This window comes from Patella vulgata, chromosome 9, assembly GCF_932274485.2.
Source record: "Patella vulgata chromosome 9, xgPatVulg1.2, whole genome shotgun sequence".
Lineage (NCBI taxonomy): Eukaryota > Metazoa > Mollusca > Gastropoda > Patellidae > Patella > Patella vulgata.
In genome coordinates, this window is record NC_065887.2 from 34,248,589 (window position 1) to 34,273,932 (window position 25,344).

A 25,344-nucleotide genomic window follows, 5' to 3' on the forward strand; every position below is an offset into this window, starting at 1 on the left:
AAAACATTGTTAACGCGTTAGAGTGTACAGTTTTTAACAGATTTTGTTTTCAAATTCGATGTTCAGCGCCCCATACCTTTCATTCCGGAATTACCCTCCCTCCATTTCCGAAACCATTGTTAACGTTACAGAGGTTACAGTTTTTGATTGATTTATTCCTTTGTGTGCAGCATTGAGTTCTAGAAAAAACGAATCCTGAACACAATCTGCTTCAGTCCCTTGATCGAGAATGCGAGAGTGGGAATTTGTCCGGAATCAAAATTTTGAGGATTAAAGTATTTCTCAGAACTTCATCCTTCCATTAACCACTGGGACCCCAAAGCTTAAATTACGAACAGGTTAGTCCACGACTGCTGAACTGAATAATTCAGATTTACGATTCAAAACGATTTCCACCTGTGATTAATCAATAATCACACAGATACGGATAATTTATCTTTTTAATAATCTGGTTTTGTAAAGCTCTCAGAATAATCGAATGAACAGCACAATATATATTGCCCGTTTAGATTTTTTTCATAGAAACTATAGAAATAATACAAACCATTTTTATTATGAATGATGAAAGAATGAAACAGAATTAATTATATTACAAGGTAATATTCAGTGGTCTACCGTGAAGGCGTGAAAACATTGAAATATAAATGTCTACTACCCTTGTTATTATGTCGAACGTTTTGTATTATATAAATAATAAAAACATAGATTTACAGATGTTGAATTGATAAAAACACTCCAATAACTAACAGAGTTTCATTTGGTTTTTCTAATAGTTAAAACAGACATAATGAATGAAATGGAGTTTAACGTCCTGTTTTTTTCTTTACAAACACTGAGAACAATGCAAAATATATGTTACATTTATACATGACAATATTAACAGAAATTGGAATTTAGGAATACCCAAGTTTTAATTTTAAAAAGTACGTTGGATAATGGCGTATTTTAAAGGGACGCATAAATATGTCATTTGTTCACTTTGAATTTGCTGCGTACCAATTATTCTATATTTGTTTGACAGGGGGACTCTATTAAACCATACTCGGTGAGTACGGCGCCGGGCGTCCAGGGTTCGTTCCCGGTGTTGACTGAGAGAGTTCCTCGGGATTTGCATACGTCCTCTCCCCCCCCCTCCCTTGTCAGTGGCACATGGCAGGGGGCCTGGCAACAGAGTCTAGTCGTCCGGATGGTATAAAATACGGAGGCCAGTTGCAATTTGAAATAACAGTAGGCCGCAGTGCCGCTGTTAGAGAAAATTTTCTCTTATCGCACATTGCATGGCATCCCGTATTATTTCATTTCGTTTTTTAAAATAATACTGTTAGTTCATTGTGCAATAAAAGATTTAAACAAAAATTATAATTACATATTTATCCCATCATAAATTGAAATATCGTCCTTTTCATGGATGTCTTATAAGACATATCTCCAATTATTCACAGACTTGCTTAAAATACATGTACATGTATGATGCCAAAGATACGAGTGAAAGATAATAACACCTTTTCTCAGTAGTTAATTGTTTAGCGTGTTAATTAATTGCTCTTTTATAACAAAATGACCCCTTTAAAGTTTTTATTTTGGGGGTCGAGAGTATATTATGTGTTGAAATGTACATTGAGAATTAAGACTATTGAAAATGTAATTTGAACAAGGAACGGTTACTTTAATACCAGTGACCTAATATGTCTGGCTCGATAAATATAATACACGCAATTTATTTCAGTTAAATCAAATTAAAATACGCGTGTTTTTTGTGTGTTTATTTTTTAAAAGGTCCATTGTTATAGTAATTGTATTACGATACTATATAAGTGCCTCATTTAGAATAAGTAATTTACAAGTTTCCAGATTGGGAGGAGAGGTTTCTTCAAGGTTTGTAACAATTATTTTATTTAGTAATATTTATTATTTGCTACAATTCTATATCTATATATAAAATTCAGGGTTGACATTAAAATGCTCACAAAGATACCCTGTTTGCTGTAAACCCGTAATGAATTTCGATCCAAAATGGATCATACACGCAGAACAATATCATAAAGATACAACCAATTATTACCTATGAAATACATGTAGTAACAAATTATATTTGACTGATGAATAATATCAATGTTATTTGTTGTAGATGAGGAAATTTGCCATATTGTGGTGTCTCTTACTTCTGGGTTTATCTTCAGCAAGGTACATGGTTAAAAGACAGGTAACGTATTTAATATTGTTGTGGTGTCAAATACTTCAATTAATCCATTTCTGTAAAAATCGTGAAATTAAAGAATTGTTTTCCTTTCTTTCATATTTTCCTCCCCGTTTTCAATTTCTTCGAATATATACTCTGCCAACTATCTTTTAGGACTGTAATGTTACGTGAGTTAATAATTTCACTAGAAAGATATGAATATTATCTTCATGTTGGGATTTGAATTTTGATTTAAAACAGTTTCTGTCAACTGAGTATATATATAAATATATATTTCATCAAATCATTATTGGTGATCACACGTCCATGGACGGACTAGTTAGGAACACGGGGATCAGTCTAGTAAGAAAGAGTTTTATTCATTAAAGAATTTTGTGGGCTTGTAATTATTGTATATTTTTGATACAGGCAGTGGAAGATGAATCAAGTGAAAGTACTGATACTGACAACTTGATAAATGACGAAGGCGATGTTGTCAGTGATATGGAAAGTGATGTCTCTGAAAACGAAGAGGGCGAAGCAAACGATGTTTCAGGGGCGGAGGGTGGTGATTCAGAAGAAGGAAGTTACGAGGAAGAAGCAGGCGGAGGCGAAAACGACGTTTCTGACAATGCCCAAGAAAACGAGGATCGAGGTGATGACTCAGATAACTATATTGAAAGCGAAGAAGATGTTTCAGAAAATGAAGATAGTGATTTAGAAGAACAAACTGGCGAAAGCGATGTTGCCCAAGATAGCGAGGATGAAGATGAAGGGGGCGAAGGTGACGAAGCCGATGACTCGAATAACAATCTTCAGAGTGAGATAAAAGGCGATGAATTGGAAGAAGAAGACGGCGGTGTTGGCGATGTCTCAGAGGAGGAAGATGGTGATTCAGAAGAAGACGTAGATGCTGACGATGTTTTAGAGATGGATGATGGTAATTCAGTAGAAGAAACTACAGATGAAGAAACACACGAAAGCGATGTAGTGCAAGATATCGAGACTCAAGATGAATTACTTGGTGTTGACATAAATGGTGAGTCAAACGTAGACGCTACCGAGGAAGAAACAGACGGAGACAACATCGATGATGCACAGGGTGAAGGTTTAGAAGGTGGGGAAGACGATGACTCAAATAACAATTATGAGAGTGAGATAAAAAGTGATGTCGTGGAAGAAGGATCCGAAGATGCCGTAAGTGAAAGTAATGAAAATGAAGGGCGGGAGGAAAATGCGGATTCTGAAGACACCGGGGTTGAAAGCGAGGGCGGTGATACTAAGGAAAATGGGGATATGGAAGATAGCTATATTGGAGATATCGCAAGTGATACTGCCGAAGCTAATGAGATTCAAAGCGATGAAATAGGGGACGTGGAAAAAGGACCAGGTTATCAACCAGAAGCTGGCGATGTTGAAGAAGCTGAGAGTGATGAACCGGGCAAAGAAAGGGAGGATATTGGCGATGCTGAAGATGAAGAACCAGGGGCTCCACAAGCAATAGCTGTATATGGCGGAATAGATTTCTTGGAAAACAAGGTAAGATATTAATGACCACAGTGGTTCTATTTACTTTGCTTATATTTATTAATACAGAAGTTATGTATAACTTATATTGAAACAGTTTAATGTCGTATTCAAATATCAATATTCAAAAAAATATTAACAGGAAGATGAGGATTCCAACGAATCAGAAACCCCCGAAGCCATGGAGGCCTTGGATGAAGCTAACCCGGAAATGGAAGCAGAACTACTGACCCCTGAAGAACAGGATAAATTGGTAAATATTATTCCATAAGATAACAACGATTTAAAGAAAGCTTAGCATGGCCAAATTAAAATATTTTGAAAAATGACAATCTAAAGCCAAATATAAAATAAACTTGATTACAAATATATAATTAAGAATTGCATTTGAACTATTATTTAGTTGAAAGAAGAAGAGAGCAAAGCTAAAATAGCTAATGAAGATGGTGGCACGGAACAAGATGACGTAGGTGTTAATTCGCAAGCAGAAGAAGAACTAGAAGAAGAAAGAGAAGATCAAGAACAAGATGATGAACAAAAGGGGAAAGAACAAGAAGAAGGTAATGGAGAGAATGAAGTAGCTAATGATTTATTGGATTCACTTAATGAAGATGGTGGCGAGGAACAAGATGATATAAGTGTTAATTCGCAAACAGAAAAAGAAGAACAAGGCGAAGAACAAGAAGATCAAGAACAAGAAGAAGTTAATGGAGAGAATGATGTAGCTAATGATATATTGGATTCACTTAATGAAGATGATGGCGCGGAACAAAATGATGTAAGTGTTAATTCGCAAACAGAAGAAGAAGAACAAGGCGAAGGTGATGAACAAACGGGGCAAGAACAAGAAGAAGGTAATGGAGAGAATGAAGTAGCTAATGATTTATTGGATTCACTTAATGAAGATGGTGGCGAGGAACAAGATGATGTAAGTGTTAATTCGCAAACAGACGAAGAAGAACAAGAAGGTCAAGAAGAAGAACAAGAAGATCAAGAACAAGAAGAAGTTAATGGAGAGAATGATGTAGCTAATGATATATTGGATTCACTTAATGAAGATGATGGCGCGGAACAAAATGATGCAGGTGTTAATTCACAAGAAGAAGAAGAAAACCAAGAAGAACAAGAACAACATAATGAACAAACGGAACAAGAGCAAGATCATGAAGTTAATGGAGAGAATGAAACTGAAGAAGGACGACGACGACGTAAAAGAGATGTAAATACAAGACCCCCAGTAAGTAATATAACGCATTTAGATTTATTTCATTAATTCATTTCTTAAAAGACTTATAATAACGACCAGTTTGAAACAAAATATAGTTATACAAAAATACAATAAATTCTTAGCCTTGTCAAAGAAAATTTGAGCACAGCAAGTAAATTCTATTTTCCTAGGAATCTGACATCTTTGTTTTTGACGGGCATCCGCCTAGTATTATGAACATTACATGTATGTACTATTGAATTGTTATGACAAAACTGCAATGAAAATAAGCAATCATCCATAACTCACTATTTCCATAACTTCTTGTGAAGGTTTCCTCTCTATTCCCATCTACGGCGTATGTAAAGAACTCGTTTGTTACTGTAAAGGATGCCAAACCAGTACCTGTAAGTATTGATTTATATTGATTTATTTGTTTCCATATATATACATGATATATTTAACTGCCAAGAGATATTATGGATTTTTGCTATGGAAAGTATTCACAATACAACCACATACATTTTGAGACAAAGAGTTGTGTAATTTAGTTACGTATATTTTTGTTTATTTACAAGTCGTTAAGATTGCATATGTCCCTCAAAGACGTATGACTGAATGTGTAAAGGACATGTAAATTTCTAAGGACATTACCATGCTTACTGTTTTCCGGTTTTTGATTCTCACAAATTAAATTATAATTTAGAAATCCGCTGGCAGAAGGAAAAGGTTTATATTGCCGTCTGAATATAACAGATGGGATCGTGGTATAGTACCATTTGAGTTCGATGCAGTTTTTAGTAAGTATTAATTTGAATGTGTTAGAGTTAGCTAAGATGCATGGGTTATGATCTCGACGTTAGGAACATTACAAAGTATTTCTTAGAGTTAATGCATGTAAACCTCACACGGAGAGTGCGTTAAAAGAACCAAATCTATAATTCAATATTATCCAAACTATTCAAATATAAAAACACGAATAATAAATATTTTAAAATCAGTAAACGGGTCGTGTACTCTATGGACATCATGGTTTCTGGCGCCATTTCTAATGAAAAAAGAATATATCTCAGGGGGCAATGCGGAAGTAATTAAATGACAAATAAATTAAAAAAAAACCCAAAACAATGCATAGAATGGACTAAGCAGGCACAAACAACTGCCATTTAATCTGAACTGTTTGTATATTCCACGGAACATAATTATGTACACATTATTACATTGTGGTGTCGTTTTAGACCCATTCTCGTCTATTTTAAGGTTCTACAAAATAGAGCTAAATAAAACTATTTTAAAAATACATTTATGATCACATTTATTTTCTTTAATTCTAGATACCCCACAGTCACAGTTTGAACGTAGAGCATGTATGTTGAAATATCAAACCCAAACATGTATACGTTTTGTTCAAAATGACAAAGATACCAAATCCAAATACGGGCTTACTCATGATGGCGTTATGGAACACGTTCTAAAAGGCGGGTAAGTAATGTTTGCGGTACAGAAAGCACAAGGAATCTATAGCTCTGACAGTCGGATTATTAGAAGCAAACTATTTGAACCCATGCGTTTTTACCTGTTGACATTTCCTCTGACAGTGTCTATCAGTTGTTTTAAATGGTTTGAAGCCATTGTGATTGCATAAATTCATTATTAGTCAAAGCAAAACTTATTTTGTTTGGGTGACTCGATTGAAAAGTAACGCCTTAATGATGTAGTTAGGCTGCATTATAGTGTACAAAACATTAACGAAAAATGGAACGGAAGTGCTGTCTATTTTCAATTCTATACGGGTGTCACTAAAGACATTTTATAGTGAAGTGTGCCTTATGGGGGATTAGTTGTTGCTTCACAACAAGTTCGCAGCCCCTGAAGCTTTCCTACCTATCATGGATAATATTATTTTTGTCTGAAAATTCAAATATAGAGTTATAGTGGAACACTAATTCAGTGGCATTCATTTCATTTACTTCAGTTGTTGGTCAATTCAAGGTAACTCAAGAAGGCATCAAACTGTTAACTGTTGTGGAAAGGTAATTCTGGATATAGAGAAACAAATATTCAAAATTATATTAAATGGCCATTGGAAAGTAGTAGTAGTAGTAGTAGTAGTAGTAGTAGTAACTATCTGCCAATCGGTGAGACACAGATGTTTAAAGGTTCCGTGTGAGACGTATGCATTACGTCTTTTAGTGGTTTTCAAAAGTTCAGCGGATGCTAGCAACAATGCTCTGCATGCCAATTGGTGGATGTTTGATACTTAATCTAGAGTTATTTGGCATATATATTTTTTTCTGAAAATTGTTGGTATTTATTTATTTATTTATTTCAGCCTTTGTGTCTACATGAATTAGGTCACACATTAGGTTTAGTTCATGAACACCAGTCGGCCTTACGAAAAGGATGGATTCGGGTAAACTGGGAGAATATTAAACCGGGTGAGTGAAAATATTTTGTATACATAAAAAGACGATGACATTGATCCTTATCAATTAATTGTACTATTGTAGGTAGTGTTTGAAAAACAGACGTTAGTATCTACCAGTTAATAAGATAGCATATTTTTCGAAATGAAAACTTGTATGATGACCAAATTTGATAAGGATCCTTTATATCTTCAAGAAATATTATCTCTATGGCGTTCAAAAGCCTGAGAAAATATTCGTTACAACTGTAGTCTCTATTGCGTTTCTAAATCATTTGTTGACGGACAGACCGACGGCATGATGGTATAATACACATGCACTGAAATGTAGTCGTATGAAAACAGAAAGGTTTAGAATCAAACTTTTGGCGTCCACTCATGATTGAGTTCAAGGACTTTAGCTATGTAATGAACTAAAAAGGGTAGTACTAATCTAACGTCGTTCTTCCCGCGATGACTTGAATTCCGTTTCATGTTTTTACTTCTCCCTTCTCTGTAACATAAATGTTATATGCTATACGTTTAGAGCTACATTATATTAACCTTGCATACTAATTACAGTATTTATGATTAAGTTTTTCTTCTCTGCTTTGCAGCACAGAAAAGGGCTTTCGTAGACCAAATGTCTTCTCCACTAAGTTCTATGGTTGGTTATGATATCACATCTGACATGCACTACAATATGAATGTAAGAATTTTACTAAAATATCTCTCTAGGGGTGAGGTTCCGTAGTATAACACTATGTTTTGTTTTTGTATATATATATAAGATATATAATTTGATTGCTTCATTGTTCTTCTAGGGGTTTGGACAATTGCGCATCGATAGGCGAACTTCGATATTAAATATGACGTCGTGGTGGGTTTCTGGCCCACAATACGCTCATATTTGTGTTCTCTGTTCGATCATAAAATATTAAGAGCGTGTCCGCGAGAGCACCATGCAGGGGGTGATAACCCTTGGGTCAGGGATTTGGACCAAATTTTTTCTGTGAGATGGGTTAGTACCCAGATACATCCCCACAAAATATTAGATTGATTCAGTTGATATCGACCTGGAAAATTGGAAAAGTATTTTTTAATCGAAAAATAAGCCAAAAATAGGCAATTTTGGATCCAAATTTGAATGACCTGCTATTTGGACAATAATTGATTTGGATAGACAAAATTTTGGGCATTAGTAGGACCACTCAGGTTCCTCCTTCACACTGATTTTGAAGTTTCTACTGCTTATGCTACCTTGGTACTGGCCGGATACCCAACTCTCTCTGAAAATTGAATTTAATGAAAACCAATGTTTAAGAGGCTATAGCTCGTACTTTGCAGGTACTAGGACCAAAGTTGAATGTTACCCACAACTAGCAACCTTCCTACTAACAAAATAAAAAATAAAAATGACCGGAACAGTCATAATAAAAACAGGAGAAATATATTAAAAACACCAAAAATTAGGATAAAATGTCCCGTCTATCAATACCCCACATGAAGTATATGTATGGACATCTTTACAAATTTAATATATTCCATTTAGTCGTTAGCAAGGATGATTTACACATGAGAGGAACAAAGTAAAATGAGATTTAAAGTCCACTGGACACAAACTAGGTCATTTTCGGACTAGCATAATATGGTGATGCATACTGTATCTATGGACATCATCACAAAGTTAATATATTCGTTAGCAAGGGTGATTTTGACTTAAGAGAGAGAAATGGAGTTTAAGGTCCACTCAACACAAACTAGGTAATTTTGGGACTAACATATGGTACAATTTTACTTCAATAATACACTTGAGGGAAAAGAGAATATCCACTTAACTCAGTGACAGACCTTAGGATCTAAAGTCTATGTGTTAGACCAGGGACAAGTTTCATGAATGTCCAATGCAATTTAAACAGAACAAATCGTCTTCTATAAATATGATATAATGAAAGGTGAAATATGATACACGATTCAGTGTAAGCATATTTTAGCTCTTGGGTAAAAGAAGTGTTTCTGAGGGATGTACATGTTCGCTCTTGTAACAGGTTTTAAGGACGAGGGGATTGTAGATGATCCAGTGACAGTAAGTCGTAGTCACACAATCAGCAAGACGACCATACAACATCTTTTCTGCCAATGTTCCTTGTGCCAAATAGGTTATTTTGGTCAACCATATTTTAGGAATCAGACCAGCTTATTCCCATCTGTATTTAGGAGCCGATCATTGTATGGAAACATTTGGACGTTTTCATGGAGAGGCATTACAGATCGGGAGGCTATGATAATTCCATATTGAAATCCCTGAAGGAGAAGAGGTCAAAAACAGTACTACAAAATAAAACAGTACTCTGTGGTCCAAAAACCTTGAAGGAAGGTCAAAGAGCATTTACACTCGAACGTAGGAATCTAAGTAAGTGAGCACTTCTGCTCGAACGTAGGTATATGTAGGAGTTTGGCACATGCGGTCAACATTATCCTGGAGTGCCATAAATCCTGTTTTGATCTATGCCATGATTCAGAGATTTCAATACCAGACATTAAATGTCCCTACATGAACACTTCTGAATGCTTCTTCTTATGGTTCTTCTTTACATGAGCAGGTGTACAAATTAAAAGATATCAAGTTTATGATAGTCATGTCAGTCAAATTTATACGATGATCTGCTCATGAATACAGATCTTAATAACAGTGGTCTGGTCCCTGCAAAATTACACACCACTTATGACCCTTCCCTATGGCTATCAAGCAAGCGTGAAAGTCAGATTTTGTCACAAAAATATTATGATTTTAAACAAAATGATCTATTTGACACGATTCACGTTGAAATTACGAAATGTTACAAGTAATGGTGATGATCAGTAGTCATTTGAAGATAATCTTTGGTCATTGCTGAAAAGGTGCTGCTTTGGTTAAATTGTGCTAATATAAAAGCTTGCTATGCCAGTCCTTACATTTATGCACTTCCGTGCTACTAACTACTGAATACAGGTGAGAATAATCGTTGTCTGATCCTGCAAAATTATACACCAGTTAAGCCCCTTTCCTACGATGACCGCGAACGTCCGATTTTGTCACAACCAAGATAGTATATTTGGCACAAGGAACGTTCAAGTAACAAAAAATAGTACTAATGTTCATAATCAACGGTCATTTGAACTCTTGAAAATAGTATTCGGTCATTAGTGAAAAGACGAATTTCGTGGAAAATACCGTTTTTACACATTTTCAGAATATTACAGCACTCTAGTGGGTTGCGTTTCGGTCAGTTTTTTTCTTTTGACATTTACTTTGAGAAATGCCCTTCACAACCACACCAAGCAATTCTATGTCAGACCTGCAAAGAAGCAGCTACATGCGTTTTAGGATAGCATAGTTTTAAACATATGTAAAATGACCACTTTATGATCACTCACAGAAAATTCCACACGATTCATTCATTCCCAAACGACTGCAGGATTTTAAGACGACTACTAGGCCTATCATACCTGACCAATATCAAAAATTTAGAGACACAACTTTTCGGGTAGGAGCGTTTTGAAATTAGAGTAACAAATTGGTCGAAATATGTCAAATTTTGCCCCAAAACAACAATTTCCAGTTCTACCGGAAGTTGTCAGTTCAAAATTTTTTCACTCCATCGTGTGACTTCTGTCGCCTAGGGGTCCCCATAGACCAAGTATGGTTGAAATTTGCTGACCCCCCGGGTTATCGTTTTTTTCAATTTCTGCATGGTGCTCTCGTGGACACGCTCTTAACCACTTTCTTAATTATTATAAATTACTTATTTTGGCGAAATTGACTTATTTCGCAATTAATACTTATGAAGAGTAATCCAATTTGTTTTGCAGACTTTCAGTGTTAATGGTAAACCAGTTATGTCACAGTTGTACTCTGGACCTTATTTAAGGGTGAAAAATACGGACTTTTACGCATATAAGGAAGTATCACTAGGTCACAAATGTGGAGGTATGATAACAGTTTTTGTTTAATGTTAATCAAAACAAACTCGACATAGGCTTAAATAGATACATAAAATCAAGAACAAATTACAATATGATGATATGTATATACATTATGAAAAATTTCCCCATGATTCAATTAAATATGTTTTGATTTTAGAGACTTATTGTGCAAGTGCAGATTTTCAGTGTGTTAATGAAGGGTATTTAACTCTAGTAAGAGATGAATGTGTTTGTGCATGTCCTACTGGTTTAGAAGCTGCGTCGGGCTGTGCTGATGTGAAGAAAAAGGGTATGTTTAAAATAATTGTTTCGGCTGTTAAAGTTAATAATCAAAACTATAAAGTATTTAATGGGAAATACTCGGCAGTTTTCGAAAAAATTCTAAAATACTGGTTTTACACAATTATAAAAGATGTAGTAAGAATGTTTACATTTTAAGTCGTTATTCTTTTAATATCAGCTGTAATGAAGCAGTGGCCAGGTGGTACCTATTCGATCTTAAGACCAGAAAACGGTTGCCCAGAAGGACTTAAAGAAGGCAAGGTTGTTGTACACTCGACCAAATCATATAACTCCAATTTATGGCATCTCGGTTCTGGTTATGACGGCACAAAGACTGAAATCCAGGTTAGTATTCGGTTTTATATATATATATATATATATATAAAATAATCTAGCTGAAACCATAACCATAGTCATCAATCTATTGTCTAGCCAAGCCTACTGCTGTGGGAAAGACAATGATTGAAAGTACATTACACCGAAATATGTTTATCTCGAAAGAATCAAGTTCGAGTCTAGAGGACGTTACCCCCCCCCCCCCTCCCTCTCTCTCGCTTTTGATATCTGACTTCTGTGCAGAAGATATATATTTATTTAAGGTTTGTACCAGTGATGAAGACAACAAAAGTGAGGTACCGTGGGAACCTGGTGTGTATTGTATTCTTAGAAAAGGTGGAAAATGTCCAGCAGGTATAACATCCCTTCTTGTCTGTATTTATTAACTCTTATATTTCTAATTAAAATAACCTATGCAAATAAAGTTCTATTAATAGTTACAAACAGAATTCAATTGTTGAGTTAACAAAAGCAAATAAATTCTACAAATAAAAAATGATTATATCTCGAAAGCTCTATCAACTAGACTGTCTCATGCAATATTCTTAAAATCGGAGTCAGTTAATTATATTATGCGCGAATGTTCTTCTTGGAATATTTGCTTTCACACTATGTACCAAGACTTAAATTCAGAACTTTTGAACACGAGGGATAATAAATCTATACATTACTGCTTTTATTCAGGCTTCACCGAATCATTTATACAATATGGGGAGACAACTGCACCGGAAACCACTGGCGCTGTACCAGACGGAGTATTTGAGCAGCAGACGAGACTTTTCTTCTGTTGTCGCAGTGATGGTTTTCAGGATCTTGCAGTAAGGTTACCAAATACTGTTCCGTTCGCTCTTGTGTCGCATAGTGGAACTTGCCAAATTATTGAAGGTTTGTTTTGCCTGGGATATCTGTTTTCAATATAGCATTATTTTTGACTACACGGCCATGCTTAACAGAGAGTGCTCTATAGCCCAAACCACTGGCACTATCCCTATGTCCAATTAACAATAACAGTATCACTAATCAACTAGAGATACTCTAGATAACCATGACTACTGGGCAGTTCTAATTTTAAAAATCAAACAGCCGCACACAATGAATGGCTAAAAAGTATACGTTATGTTCATATTGTGAAATCCTGTCTTAGAGTCCATCCATAATTGCGAGTAAAATACGGTGCTTTGAATCTGGTCTAAGTCATTTAGTTGGATTATGTACTATTAATATTGCATATTGGAAATACATCCAATGCAGATACTTTAACAAAGCCAACAGTAATATAGGAACTATATTAACAAGCTATCCCATAGTGGTCGTAGGAGCATTTGTTTCAAAATATGACATCCATTAGAGTTAAGGTCACACTCTAGATCAGTACACGATATGTTTCTATGTTATTTTAAACAAATAAATATTATTTTATTTATTTAATAAAAAAAAGGTATGGGCCACCAAGAAGAGTTCTTTGTTGTTCAGAATAAACCTGCAGCCACAGTTGATGGTTTTGGCTTTCCGACAAATGTAGAGCATCCTAAAGTTACATTTAATCCCAACTATGGGACTATCAGATTAGCAGTTTGTTATTACTATCCGTTAAATATAGGTGAGATATAGACATTCCTCAATTTCTACATAGATCCAAGAGTCTCTAACTATTTTTCGTTAATCTATCTATAACAAGTGTGGATTCAAACAAACTTGCCCAGACGTTTTTCCAGAATTAATTCGTTTTAGGGTACCAAGTAATGCAAACACACTACAAAATATTGAAAAAAAAATAGATGGTTTCATAATTTGGCAGCTAAAATATGTACATAATGACTATAGGCGGAGAACTTGGTGTATTTTAAAGTATTCTTGGCGTCTGTGTGTTCATGTACAAATCAATTCATTATATATTTTAGGATGTGGTAAAATCATTGACCTAGATCATAGTAACCCATCCGTGACTATAACTAGTCCTGGATATCCAGAAAATTATCCTGATAAAACAGAATGTAACTGGCTCATCAAGGTAAGTAACCTCGTTCTAATGTCGACTTCCATAAGGATGAGCATAATAAGAACGGATCAGAGAACTAAAATAATTATTGGAATAAATGTTACCTTTTCTTGTTAATTGACAGGTACAAAAAAACCTTTCGAATAAGTTGCTAATCTCCGTAGTCCATACAGCTAATATTGTAGATGTTGTACTACTAAAGTAGAATAGTAAAACTCTGCACCTGGTATCCGTGTTTTCAAAGCACCAACTTGATATTAATAAAACGCACCAGTTCGCGTTCGGTTTGAAAATCGGTGTTGTTTTTTTGTGCCTTGTAATGGAGACAGTTGTTTATTAATCTAGGGACCAGAACATCTGACCATTAAAATTGATTTTGATGAATTTGAAGTTGAAGGGACATCAACCTGTCATGATTATTTAGAAATACGACAAAACAGAATGGGACAAGCTGGAATAAAGTAAGTGTAAACGATTATTATGTGTATATAAGTATCGCCTCTCTTTGATATGGATTGTAAATCTAACTGTCTGTAACAACCTAGAATCCATACATAATTGGATTCTCAAAGATTACATCAATCAATCGATAAGATTATATTTGGAATAATATGTTTGGTTACCCAGTGTGTTGAAATCAAAACTTAAGACTATATACATGTATTTTATTATAAATTAGTTACGCAACGGTTAAGGAGTAAAATTTAATTTTAATTTTAATATTATTGTATTTTGATTTTAATATTATTATATTTTGATTTTGACATTATTGTAGTTTGATTTTCATATTATTATATTGCGTTTAAAGTCTTTCTCTAGTTCATCCTTCCATACGTTCGACAAGGAAAATTAACATTAAATAATACCATTATATGCGCAATCTCCTGTTTTTCTAGATATTGTGGTAGTCAATTAGGAACGACTATTGTAAGTGTATATAATAATATAAGTCTGACCTTTAGAAGTAATAGTGCTGTCTCTAAGAAAGGATTTAAGGCAACGGTTAAACTTATACAAGGTAGGACTATATTTTATGTATATAGCTATCCCAACACTATCTACATGGTGTGCTACTGATAGCTACGAGAACGTAGCTAAATACGTTGAGATTGGGTGCCTTTAGTTCCAAGTGGCAAACTCAGTTTCTTTATTAATGCATGTAACATCTTAAAAATAAGATAATTTATGACTAATTAAACTTAAAGAGGCTGATGTAGTGGCACAACTATCGCCTAATACTAAATATTCGTGTTTAAATTAATGAAGCGTTGTTTCTATCCGACATACACCGTCATCCATCTCTCGTTTAAAAATGGCGTTCCTGTAACGGCTGTTACACTATTGGTTCTTTAATCACGTTGTTTAACTTCATATCATACTCTTATTCTTCTCCTAACATATTATATACAAACATCGTAATGTTAAAGACACCCAGAACTAGCTTGTATTGAGAGAGCCATGTCCTAGCTTGGCACAAATGTGCCAACTCTCAGGCGGTCCCCCTCGTTCCGTCTCGTCCCGTGCCAAGACGCCCACGGCCTCCGCTCTTGTGTCCTAGCCGGACCTGACTGTCGATTCGTTTGTTATCTGGGTTTATAAACCCTTCCAATCAAACGATCTTATTAGCAATCTGGCTAATGTATCATATATCATATCAGGTTTAACATTCGATACATGCTAATCAGACAAAGAAAGTTTAAATAAAACATGCCAATAACAAGTTAAGATTACATAATCACATAAGAAAGGCTACTAAGAACTTCAGGGTCGGACAGGTTGATATGTTGATATTAAAATCACTTTCATGTGTCAAAGTGGCAGGAAGCGTCTATAACATCTGTGATTATGTAACACGGCTTAACGCCTCGATTTTAAATACGATGATTTATACCCGTTTCAGGTAGGATTTTATGCTTAAATGTAGTTGGATGTGGCAGAAATGTTATAAATAACAATAACCAATCGTCGTTTTGATCACAAATATTGTCAATTTTGCTTAATGGGTCCCAGTGTGATTTGCGTTGGGCTTTGCTACGTGGAACTATATAGCACCATCTCTTATCTCGAGACACGGAGGGTTGAGAGATGAGGTTTGTTATCTATGCTATTGACTGTTTCGTGGTTCTCGACTCTTCGTGTGGAATAGGTTTATGTAACGCCCGCTTCAACCAAGGTGATATCAGCCACTTTCTAATAAACACCATATCGTCACATGGCATCAGTGCATTTTATATTTATATGCCTCATTTTAATGAACAATTCTGTGTTATAATTTATTTTCATAACAATTTTATACGTTAAACATCCTGTTTAATCTCATGTTGCCTGGAATGTTTGGTCCTCATAGTGAAACTGTATTCAATTATTCGTTTGCTTGCGGGGAGGCAACTGTAGATCCTAGAGAAGACCCAATAAGTTATACACACAACCCTACTTTTGCGTGCAAGCTTCTGATCGAACTGCCGACACCACCTCATGAAATCTACAACTCATCTATACCATTGCTTATGTTCTCTATTCAGATGAAGACTATGTTTATGATCCATTAAATAAAGGCAGAACGTACAGAGGCAAGGTCAATATTACCCATGCGTTTGAACTATGTTTACCCTGGTCACAAGTTACCCATTGTGAACATCACCCGCTGAGACCCGGGTACGTATTAAACGTAACCATGTATACCCTGGTCACAAGCCACTCACTGTGAACACCATCCACTGAGACCCGGGTACTTATTGAACGTAATTATGTATATGACCTGGTCACAAGTCACTCATTGTAGGATAAAGCACGAGACTGAGGTTGTGCTGGGGAAAGAAAGGCTGAAGAAAATTAACCCGAGAAAAAGAAACACCGAGGCCGGTAGGCCGAGGTGTTTCTATCGAGGGTGTTTTCTGAAGCTTTTCTTCCCCAGCATAACCGAAGTTGAGGACTTTATCTTGCTTATAAACCGTCTATGTTTACATGTACGCAAAATGAGAATATCCCAGAACTCCCATAAGAAAAACCTTAGATCATGTTTTCTTATGGAAAAAAAAACCTACCCTGGAAGAATAACCTGTTACAGGTTTAAAGAAAAACTTTCAAAAGAATAACCCCAAATTCCCCTGTATATATCCAAAGTCGCCCCTCACTTTCCTTTCAGACCTCAAGTTATTCCAGGCATAGAATATACCCCAAAAATCAAAGAGATTTACCGTTACAGGTTTATAATTGTGAATATCATCCACTGATGTTTTTTTTAAAGAGACATTATCCCTTACATATTACCACTGTCGTTCATGGTTGACATACAATTTATAAGAAATTACCATATCCCATAGGCTACACAACTATTTATGTTTTACTCAAACTTTATAGAACGTGATTGTCTTCAACGGTTCCTCGGCCAATTAAGTATACCAAACAATGCGTGAGACTCATTTTATTTTTTATTTATCATAGTTTATAAAACTAGTTCGAGTTTGTACTTTTATTCCTGTTTTACAGTGATTTTGAAGATGATTTAATTGAGAATTATTGTCGTAATCCCAATGATGGTATTATGCCTTGGTGTTATACAGCAACATCTGATTGCAGTAGAAATTACTGTGACGTCAGTAAAATAGGTAAATATCAATACGATCAGAGTACATGCCCCGTTAGACACTGCCATTCCATCTGTAAACGTATCGGCATTTTGAATACTTATGGTTCGATGGAACTGGATTTAAAATTGATCTCGTAATGTTTAGTTTACCACACAATCGACATTCCAAAGTGGCGACTAACTAGAAACTATCTGCTTTTAGAATCTAATGCATGTAGAATGGGTTTTTAGAAAGGAAATGAAAAGAAGTTTAACGTTCTACTGTTCTGCTCAGACTGGGTTAATAAGGACGGGTGGGGGGGTATTTAGAAAAGGTACAGTCTGAAACACTCGACAAAATGTATACTGTTGTTATTACAGGTATTACATACTTTTGTAGATATGTAAATACATCTAAACGAGCTCAATCTTTCTGGATACACCGAAACGCCATTAAAGTCAAAAGGCTTATCAAATCTTATATGCGAATCAATGTTTTTTTTATTTAATGAAAAAAAGGGAAGATGCACAACAGTTATGACGACTGTGATGACGTGATAAAAGAAGATCCCGATTTTTGTCAGAGAGATACTGCCCTGTCAGGGTGTGCCTTGGCATGTAGCGGGGGTGGTGGATCTGCAGAAAAGGAAAAATCATGTAAGTAACTTTTAGTGATCGATTTAACCTAATTTAAGTTTAGAAAACGAGCATATCACTTTCTTTCTCAAGTCCGCTAGCATGTTCTGGTCGAATAGGAATTCGAAGATCAAGGTAAGTATATAGAAAATGACAGTATTATGGAATAAATAGTTTTGAAAACCTTAAAGAGAAAACAATGGCGATGCTTTAAATTTAGATCTGTTATGCCATTATAAGGACGTCAATGTATTTATTTAAATCGAACTTGCAATGGCCATTATTTAATGGTGTATCAACTTGTATTTATCGACTAGCATACAGCATGGTGCTGAGGGAAAGAACATAGCGTCAGGATGCGTCAAGAATGACACGACACTCGTTCTACAAAATACCCCCCCCCCCCACAAAAAAAACATAGAGGATTTATATCTGTATAAAGGGTTGGGACAATGTTGGATCAAACCAGTATAGTTTGTACTAACACTGAAATAATTATTTCTAACTTTCTTGTGCATTATAGATTTAGATGTATCATGTCCGGCACCGGAAATATTAGAAGATGCTGAGATAAAGTCTGGAAAGAAAGATGAATATAGAGAAGCAGATGTTATAACATATAAATGTAAAACTGAAGATTTAGAATACAAGAGTTTCTGTTTAACAGATGGAACTTGGTCTCCTGTAGGTTATGTCTGTGGTGGTAAGTACAGAAGTTTTGTTTATCTGATAAGGTTTATCTGTGGTGGGTAATAATTGATTCTAAAATACAACAATTCTTGTATATGGAACCTGGTCTACTGGAGTAAATAGTTCTTTTAAATAAATGATTGGGCCAGATTGTTGGACTTGTGATGAGGATGATGATAACAATGGACACTGGTAGCTTTATGTCTTTAAATATACTTGTATTTGACCTATAAATTAGGACTGTAATAACAACTGTCAGTGTCACCAAGATCATATGTTCGTCTAAAAGTATCTATTCTGAATTAACGAAATCTAAAGCCTATTTATTGTTTTCTTAAACTTAAAGGGTTTGTACAATATGAAAAGGCCTGTTCTTAAAACGAGTGATACATGTATATCAGGGCAACATTCTGAAGCTATATCTGTAACGAATAGAGAGCTTAAGTCAGTACTGGCATCATTCCTGGTAATTTGACAGGATGGTTATGAAACCTTATTCATTATTTGTTTAAAACGTTTTCAGTTTGGATGGTTAGAATATAAACAAACGTGTTATAAATATTGTCATATAACAATTATGACATCGATAGATTATGTTTACTATTTTTCAAAGGATGTCCATATGAATGGGCAGAATATAAGAAGGGCTGTTATAAATATTTCGGTATACCAGTGAAACGTGTGGCAGCTGAACAGATCTGTAAAGAACATGGAGCTACGTTAACAACAGTTGTAGATCAAGCCGAAGAAGATTTTGTGATCTCCATCAGGTTTGGCGTCTTCTTGTCACATTTTATACATGTACAATCCTGAGTGTACATTTCCAATGAAATCACAGTCTTGTGAGAGACTATATAGATCGAGATTAATATTGGATTCGTTCCGTTCGCGCTAACTCGTTAGCAAAATAGGTGTCAACGTCAAGGCAATGTCGATGACGTAATTCAAGGTATATATCGGTTCTCAGTACAGACTTGAGTTAATCGGGGTATGATGGCCCTGCATACTGCCAGTTTCAATTGATCTATGCATTTACCTAAGCGTGCATTCCGAAAATGTCATGATGCTGAAGACGGGGTTTTGATGTTTTGTAAATTAAAGTTAGATGGTGCATTTTGCTTGCGGTTACGGTCCAATACAACAACTAACATTTTTTTTAAAATAATTATTTTAAGCTATAGTATGAAGTATTTTAACAGTTACAAAAATGTAAAGTATGTCTTAAGAGATATGCGACCTTGTAAATACGCGAATACATTTTGACAAAACTTAGAATATATGTACTAAACTAAGATTGAAGATCTACGTTCGATTCATTGTGTTCTGATCAAACCCAGGCAGGGAGTTCGAAATCAGCGACAGCCACGTATATTTGATTAGACTACAGTAATCTAATTGGTCGTTGTTTATTACTAATAAACAAATATCTACCAAATCTGGGCTATGTCTTCAAATGTCATCTATGCGTATTTAATAAGTGTAAGACCATTTGATTGGCAGCTCAGTTGTAACTCTAGTTTTTGATTTCGAAAACATGAAATTTACTCTTATAAATTAGTAGTGTCTAGCCTACTGTCAACTGCACATATTTAATTGCCTTACTACAACCTCGTTTGTTGATCTTGTAATTACTTTACTTCCGTCAAAAAAAACAGTCTTTTTTTAGCAATACTTCAAACATGAAATAAATGCTACTCACGCAAACCAGATTACCCCCCCCCACCTCCTGCAATATCATTGGTGAATGTTCTGAATGATTGATTCACAATCTTTATAATCCTGGTACTGCATGTCCTCCCATAAATAAATATGTATTTGTACTGTACTGTAATTACGCTGTAGGGAAACTATGCATAAAGTAATGATAGGGTTGGAGAAGAAGGATGGCAAGTGGGTATGGCCAGATGGAAATGTTACTGAATGGTTACCATGGCAAGGTAAGGGATTATTTGGGATTTAGAATAATTTGGGAGTTTTCTAGTATATTTAGATGTTTGTGTCCTCAATTGCTTGCACTTGAACTATACTGCACACAAAAATACAACGAGGACAAGATTTATTCGAATAGTACAGACTTTACAAAGTAAATTCAAAACAACTGAAAATATACAAGTATAGACATATCTTTTCTTATTCAGTTAACTGCAATAATATTTGTTGTCTGATTTAGACCTCGTTCATAAGACTACTCACTAGTATTGTTACTTAAAGTTGCAATTTCATATTTTTAAGTTATATTTTTAAAATTTATTAAAATAAAGCCTTAAAATAGATGGTATCTATAAACAGTCCTACCTTGTTAAAGAATAATCCTATTAATCCTATAATTCACTATTGCCAGTTGAGAAATTGGCAAAAATATCATTTTCATCTTCAAATTCAAACGTTTGAAGATAACTACTCAATGGTGGAGAATAGAAAACAAGGGAGGTAATTGTGTTATTATTTCCGGTGTAAATGAGTTTTAAGTGTGAGAATGACACCTATGATCGTATAATTGAGCAAAAGACATAGAAATAATTATGTTTTGACTTTCTTAGAAAATATGAAATTGTAACTTTACTTAATAATATACATTTCTACCTAAATACATTTAATGTAATTATGATTTGTAGCTCCACCGTATGACAGATACGACTTTAAATACGCATCATTACTTGGTCAAGATAAGGGAAGAAAATGGGTAGCAACCAATGGCTATTGGCCGGAAGATTTTGTATGTAAAAGGGCCACCAAAAGTAAGTACCTCATGTTACTTGTTTATTAAAAATCACAACTACCTTGATACACTGATCAAATCCTATCACATTCATTATGTATTAAGTTTGTCATTCGAAATCATCACAACTATAAATTTAAATGAGGAGTGGGTTCGATGTTTGAAAATATGGAAGTCGAGCACTATCCAGTAGACAAAATCGACGAATTCGGCGAAGTCAAGCAAAACTTATCATAATGGAAAATGTTACAATAATGTGTTGAATGGGTACGCTGTTTGTTGAAGAACACTAGATGTAGACTATCTTAGCATTTAGTGATTGAACTGGAAATACACAAGACTGAATGATTTGTAATATAATTACTGTTTATTCCCGAGTGACATATTGACTGGGATTCTCTATTCGTTAACAAGCATTTGATATAAATTTTAAAACATAATGGTAGAACAATATATACATGACGTATGTACACAACAATATCAAAAAATTGGTTAATAATGAACAAAAACAGAGAGATGCCTCTAATACTATACTACACCCGCATCACATCACACCCATTCTACAGGATCTTCATTGGTTCCCTGTTCTGTCCGAATAGATTTTAAACCCCCTGTTCTAAAAATGGCACCAATCCTAAATATCTGTGTGAACTTGTTTAATCTTACATTCCATTGAAAAGTTCAATTTCTCAATCAACTGATGATACCAAGTTATAGGATAGCAACTTTTGGTAATGTTCGTTTGAAGTAGTTCCTGCTAGAGGGTGGAACCCGTTACGTATTAACACACGCTAATGTACCTCATTATCGTCATTTAAGAAACTTTTAAAAACAAGTTATTACTGAGAGCTAAAGACTTTATATATATATGTTTTGTCAAGCGCTACGAGCACAATATTTCTAGAGTTTTGGCAAAATAGAAATGGACATTTTTTATTATCACATTAAAATAATTAAGTGCCTTTTCTCAGACCCAAATATGTCCGTTCCCAACCCGTTGCAGGGATCCCAAATGACTCAACCCATCGACTCAAACACACCAGTCTGGTCTAATTAATGCTTCCACTTTCAAACGAATTCTTGTTGTTTAGCTGACGGTGCCCTAATCCTATAGAGTGACTATAGACAGACATCAATGATAGCATCTTGTGGAATCGGCGGCATATACACTCATGTCCATCACCGACGCGCATGAGTGCAACTTGATGTAGCATTGTTTCATGTGTGGACAGTACACAGTACAAATTACAAGGCTTAAATAGTGAAGTGGCTAGGGTATAGATTCGTCTTTTTACCCATCATAATGCCTCGCTCACCTTGACAATTTTCGAGTCGCATGTTCAACTGGCTTTTTTACTCGATTTTAAGGCTCTTTTACTCGATTTTAAGGCTCTTTTTCAACGATTTCCGAACGTTTACTTAGACGAAAATATCAGCCAAATAGCTCTTGGAATGGCTACAGATGCAAGGAAATGACGGATACTTTTCTTGGGGGGACACCCCTTACCCCTCGCATCGGCGTGCCCCGTGTCCGAGGTCAGTGCCCTCATTTTGCGGCGCCCCACCCCCTTTTCAAAATTCCTAGATCCGTCCTGGAGCCAGTTATTAATCTGCTACAAAAATACAAGCAAACATATGTCAAAAAAAATCCATAATTTTGTAATCTTAATAGGATTAACTTAATCCTAAAGTTTTATTTGATCATGTTCAGAGCACGTGCTATGTAAAGATAGATTGAAAAACTGTGAAGATATTATGGCTGCCTTACCCCAATCCTGTCAAAATGGTGGATGGGCTAGGAGTGAATGTCCAGTCTCTTGTAATATATGTGAGGTATCAGGTAAGATGTTCCTTGATTATCCAGTAAATATGACTACAAGTTTAATTGTTTGTGGCTCACGTGGATTAAGAAGAACTAGGGTTAGTGTTTGAAAACATATTTTTGTATATAATCGCATGTCTGCCTTCTTACAGCTTTAAGTATATAATATGTCGATCTGAGAATTTAATAGTCTTGAAAGAGTTTGTTTTTCTTTTGTTCACCAATTCAACCCCGAGAGTTACCCCACAATGGCATCAATCAAGGGATTACCCTATCAACTCACCCTTTCTATAGTACGCTCCCCCCCACCCGTACCTTAAATACAGACTTGTTTTACTTAATGATTAATCAAGGGCTATGAGGTACAAATTTACTTGAGGTAGTCATTAAGATATAGATGTTGTAATAAGGGTACTACAAAATCCTCCAATAAAAATGACTTGATGGTTGAACAATTCTAGAAGGCCCTATTTCAGTTCCAAACATGTACGGATGTAATCTTTAAATTTCTCGGATAGCCTAAGGGTCATTTGATAGTTATAGACTTTGGTTTGGGTAATTTATTGGAATTGGGTGACAATGATCCCTTCCGTGCAGCTGGGAACTGATTACTGATTACAGATTTGTAGACTAAAATTTATTAATAGGACTCCTTTACGCTGTAGATAAAAAATGCACGGTTGAATCTGGTGGTGAAGGAGTTCAACAGAACGGAACAACGACGTCATTAAAAATTGGCGAATACGTCAGCTATTTGTGTGATACTGGTTATGTATATAAGTCAGGCAGTAAAAGTAGAATCTGTATGAGATCAGGAGAATTATCCGGTCAACTTCTACAATGTCAGTGTAAGTAAAAATATGAAGTTAAATATGAAATTTGATCCGACATCTCTCGCTTTCATATGTCTATTTTAACAAGACATATTAAATGGAAGACGTTTGTGGTTCACGATTCAATACTTATCGTCGATACATTCACTTTCTACTTTTTGCTCTTTTACCCAACTATTATGTTCATTGTGTTTTCTGCTAGTCATCACCTCTAGACTTCGAATTTGGAATTTTCGAGTATTTGGTGTTTAAATATTCAAATTGTAGAAAATCACTTGTTACTACTTTGGTCATTTGAATCCCAGATCACGAGATTCAGGTTTCAAACATTTGAGTAATCTGTTGATAGACACGATATTTCTCTGCAATATAATAGTCTACTCTATATGTATATTTCACTGTGTACTGGCTTTTAAAGCTATTAATTACAATAAAAAGAAAAAAAAATGAACCCCACTTTTTCGACAATGTATTTGAAATATAAACTTTCATTCAAACAAACGCAACGGAAATAAGTATGATGTGTGATGTATTCTTTTAATTTTCTTATAGCGTTGAATGAGGTACCATCTCTTAGTAACGATGTGGATTTAAGGGATGGCCAGGCGGTAGGGTGGAGAAATTGGGCACACACAGGAATGAGTGATTCTCTTAGAATTCCTATATCTGGTGAAATAGTTGAGTGGCAGTTCTATAGCCGTACGTCAGGACAAGTTGGGTTTTTTGTGTTTAGACCAACCAGTTCCCCATTAAGGTAAACAGCAAAATTTTGAATAAACAGTCTCACAAAAAGCACACGTATTGACTAATCAGTAACCCCGTTCAGTAGATATTGCCAATAAAAGTAATAGTTCACTGATGTGATCTGTCTTAACGTCATGTTAGCTAAGGTAAATGCTACTTTCGTCGAGAAAAGTGTCTGTTAGTGACTGAAACGACCGATACCGCTGATAAGAATAGCTCGAATCTTTTAAAATTTCGAATAAGATGTGTCTAATATGATATGCCTAATATGATATGTAAGTTATGTCTATAATATATACAATTTATTATCAAGAATGTATTATTTCTTCTTGTAGTATGACTTTAGTGGGAAAAAATCTGGTGACAACCAGGTTTAAGAGAAAACAGTATGTACCAGTTAAACCAGAAGATAGAATAAAGGTTCAGGCCGGC

General features: G+C 35.1%; 1 protein-coding gene across 1 annotated transcript; it reads left to right on the forward strand.

Moving 5' to 3' along the window:
* The first annotated feature begins 1,844 nt into the window (after positions 1 to 1,844).
* LOC126807724 (uncharacterized) lies at positions 1,845 to 24,726 on the forward strand. The gene is made up of 29 exons (XM_050532497.1): positions 1,845 to 1,875; positions 2,129 to 2,203; positions 2,609 to 3,718; positions 3,849 to 3,959; positions 4,110 to 4,943; positions 5,246 to 5,320; positions 5,620 to 5,713; positions 6,248 to 6,395; positions 6,889 to 6,946; positions 7,246 to 7,351; positions 7,935 to 8,026; positions 11,170 to 11,287; positions 11,441 to 11,572; positions 11,744 to 11,910; positions 12,165 to 12,255; positions 12,586 to 12,786; positions 13,340 to 13,501; positions 13,803 to 13,912; positions 14,246 to 14,361; positions 14,797 to 14,918; positions 16,423 to 16,555; positions 17,390 to 17,508; positions 17,988 to 18,125; positions 18,628 to 18,807; positions 19,408 to 19,564; positions 20,637 to 20,731; positions 21,410 to 21,532; positions 23,225 to 23,376; positions 24,721 to 24,726. Exons 2-29 carry the CDS (start codon positions 2,129 to 2,131, stop codon positions 24,724 to 24,726), a joined length of 5,025 nt encoding a protein of 1,674 aa, XP_050388454.1. The 5' UTR covers positions 1,845 to 1,875.
* Positions 24,727 to 25,344: the final 618 nt, after the last annotated feature.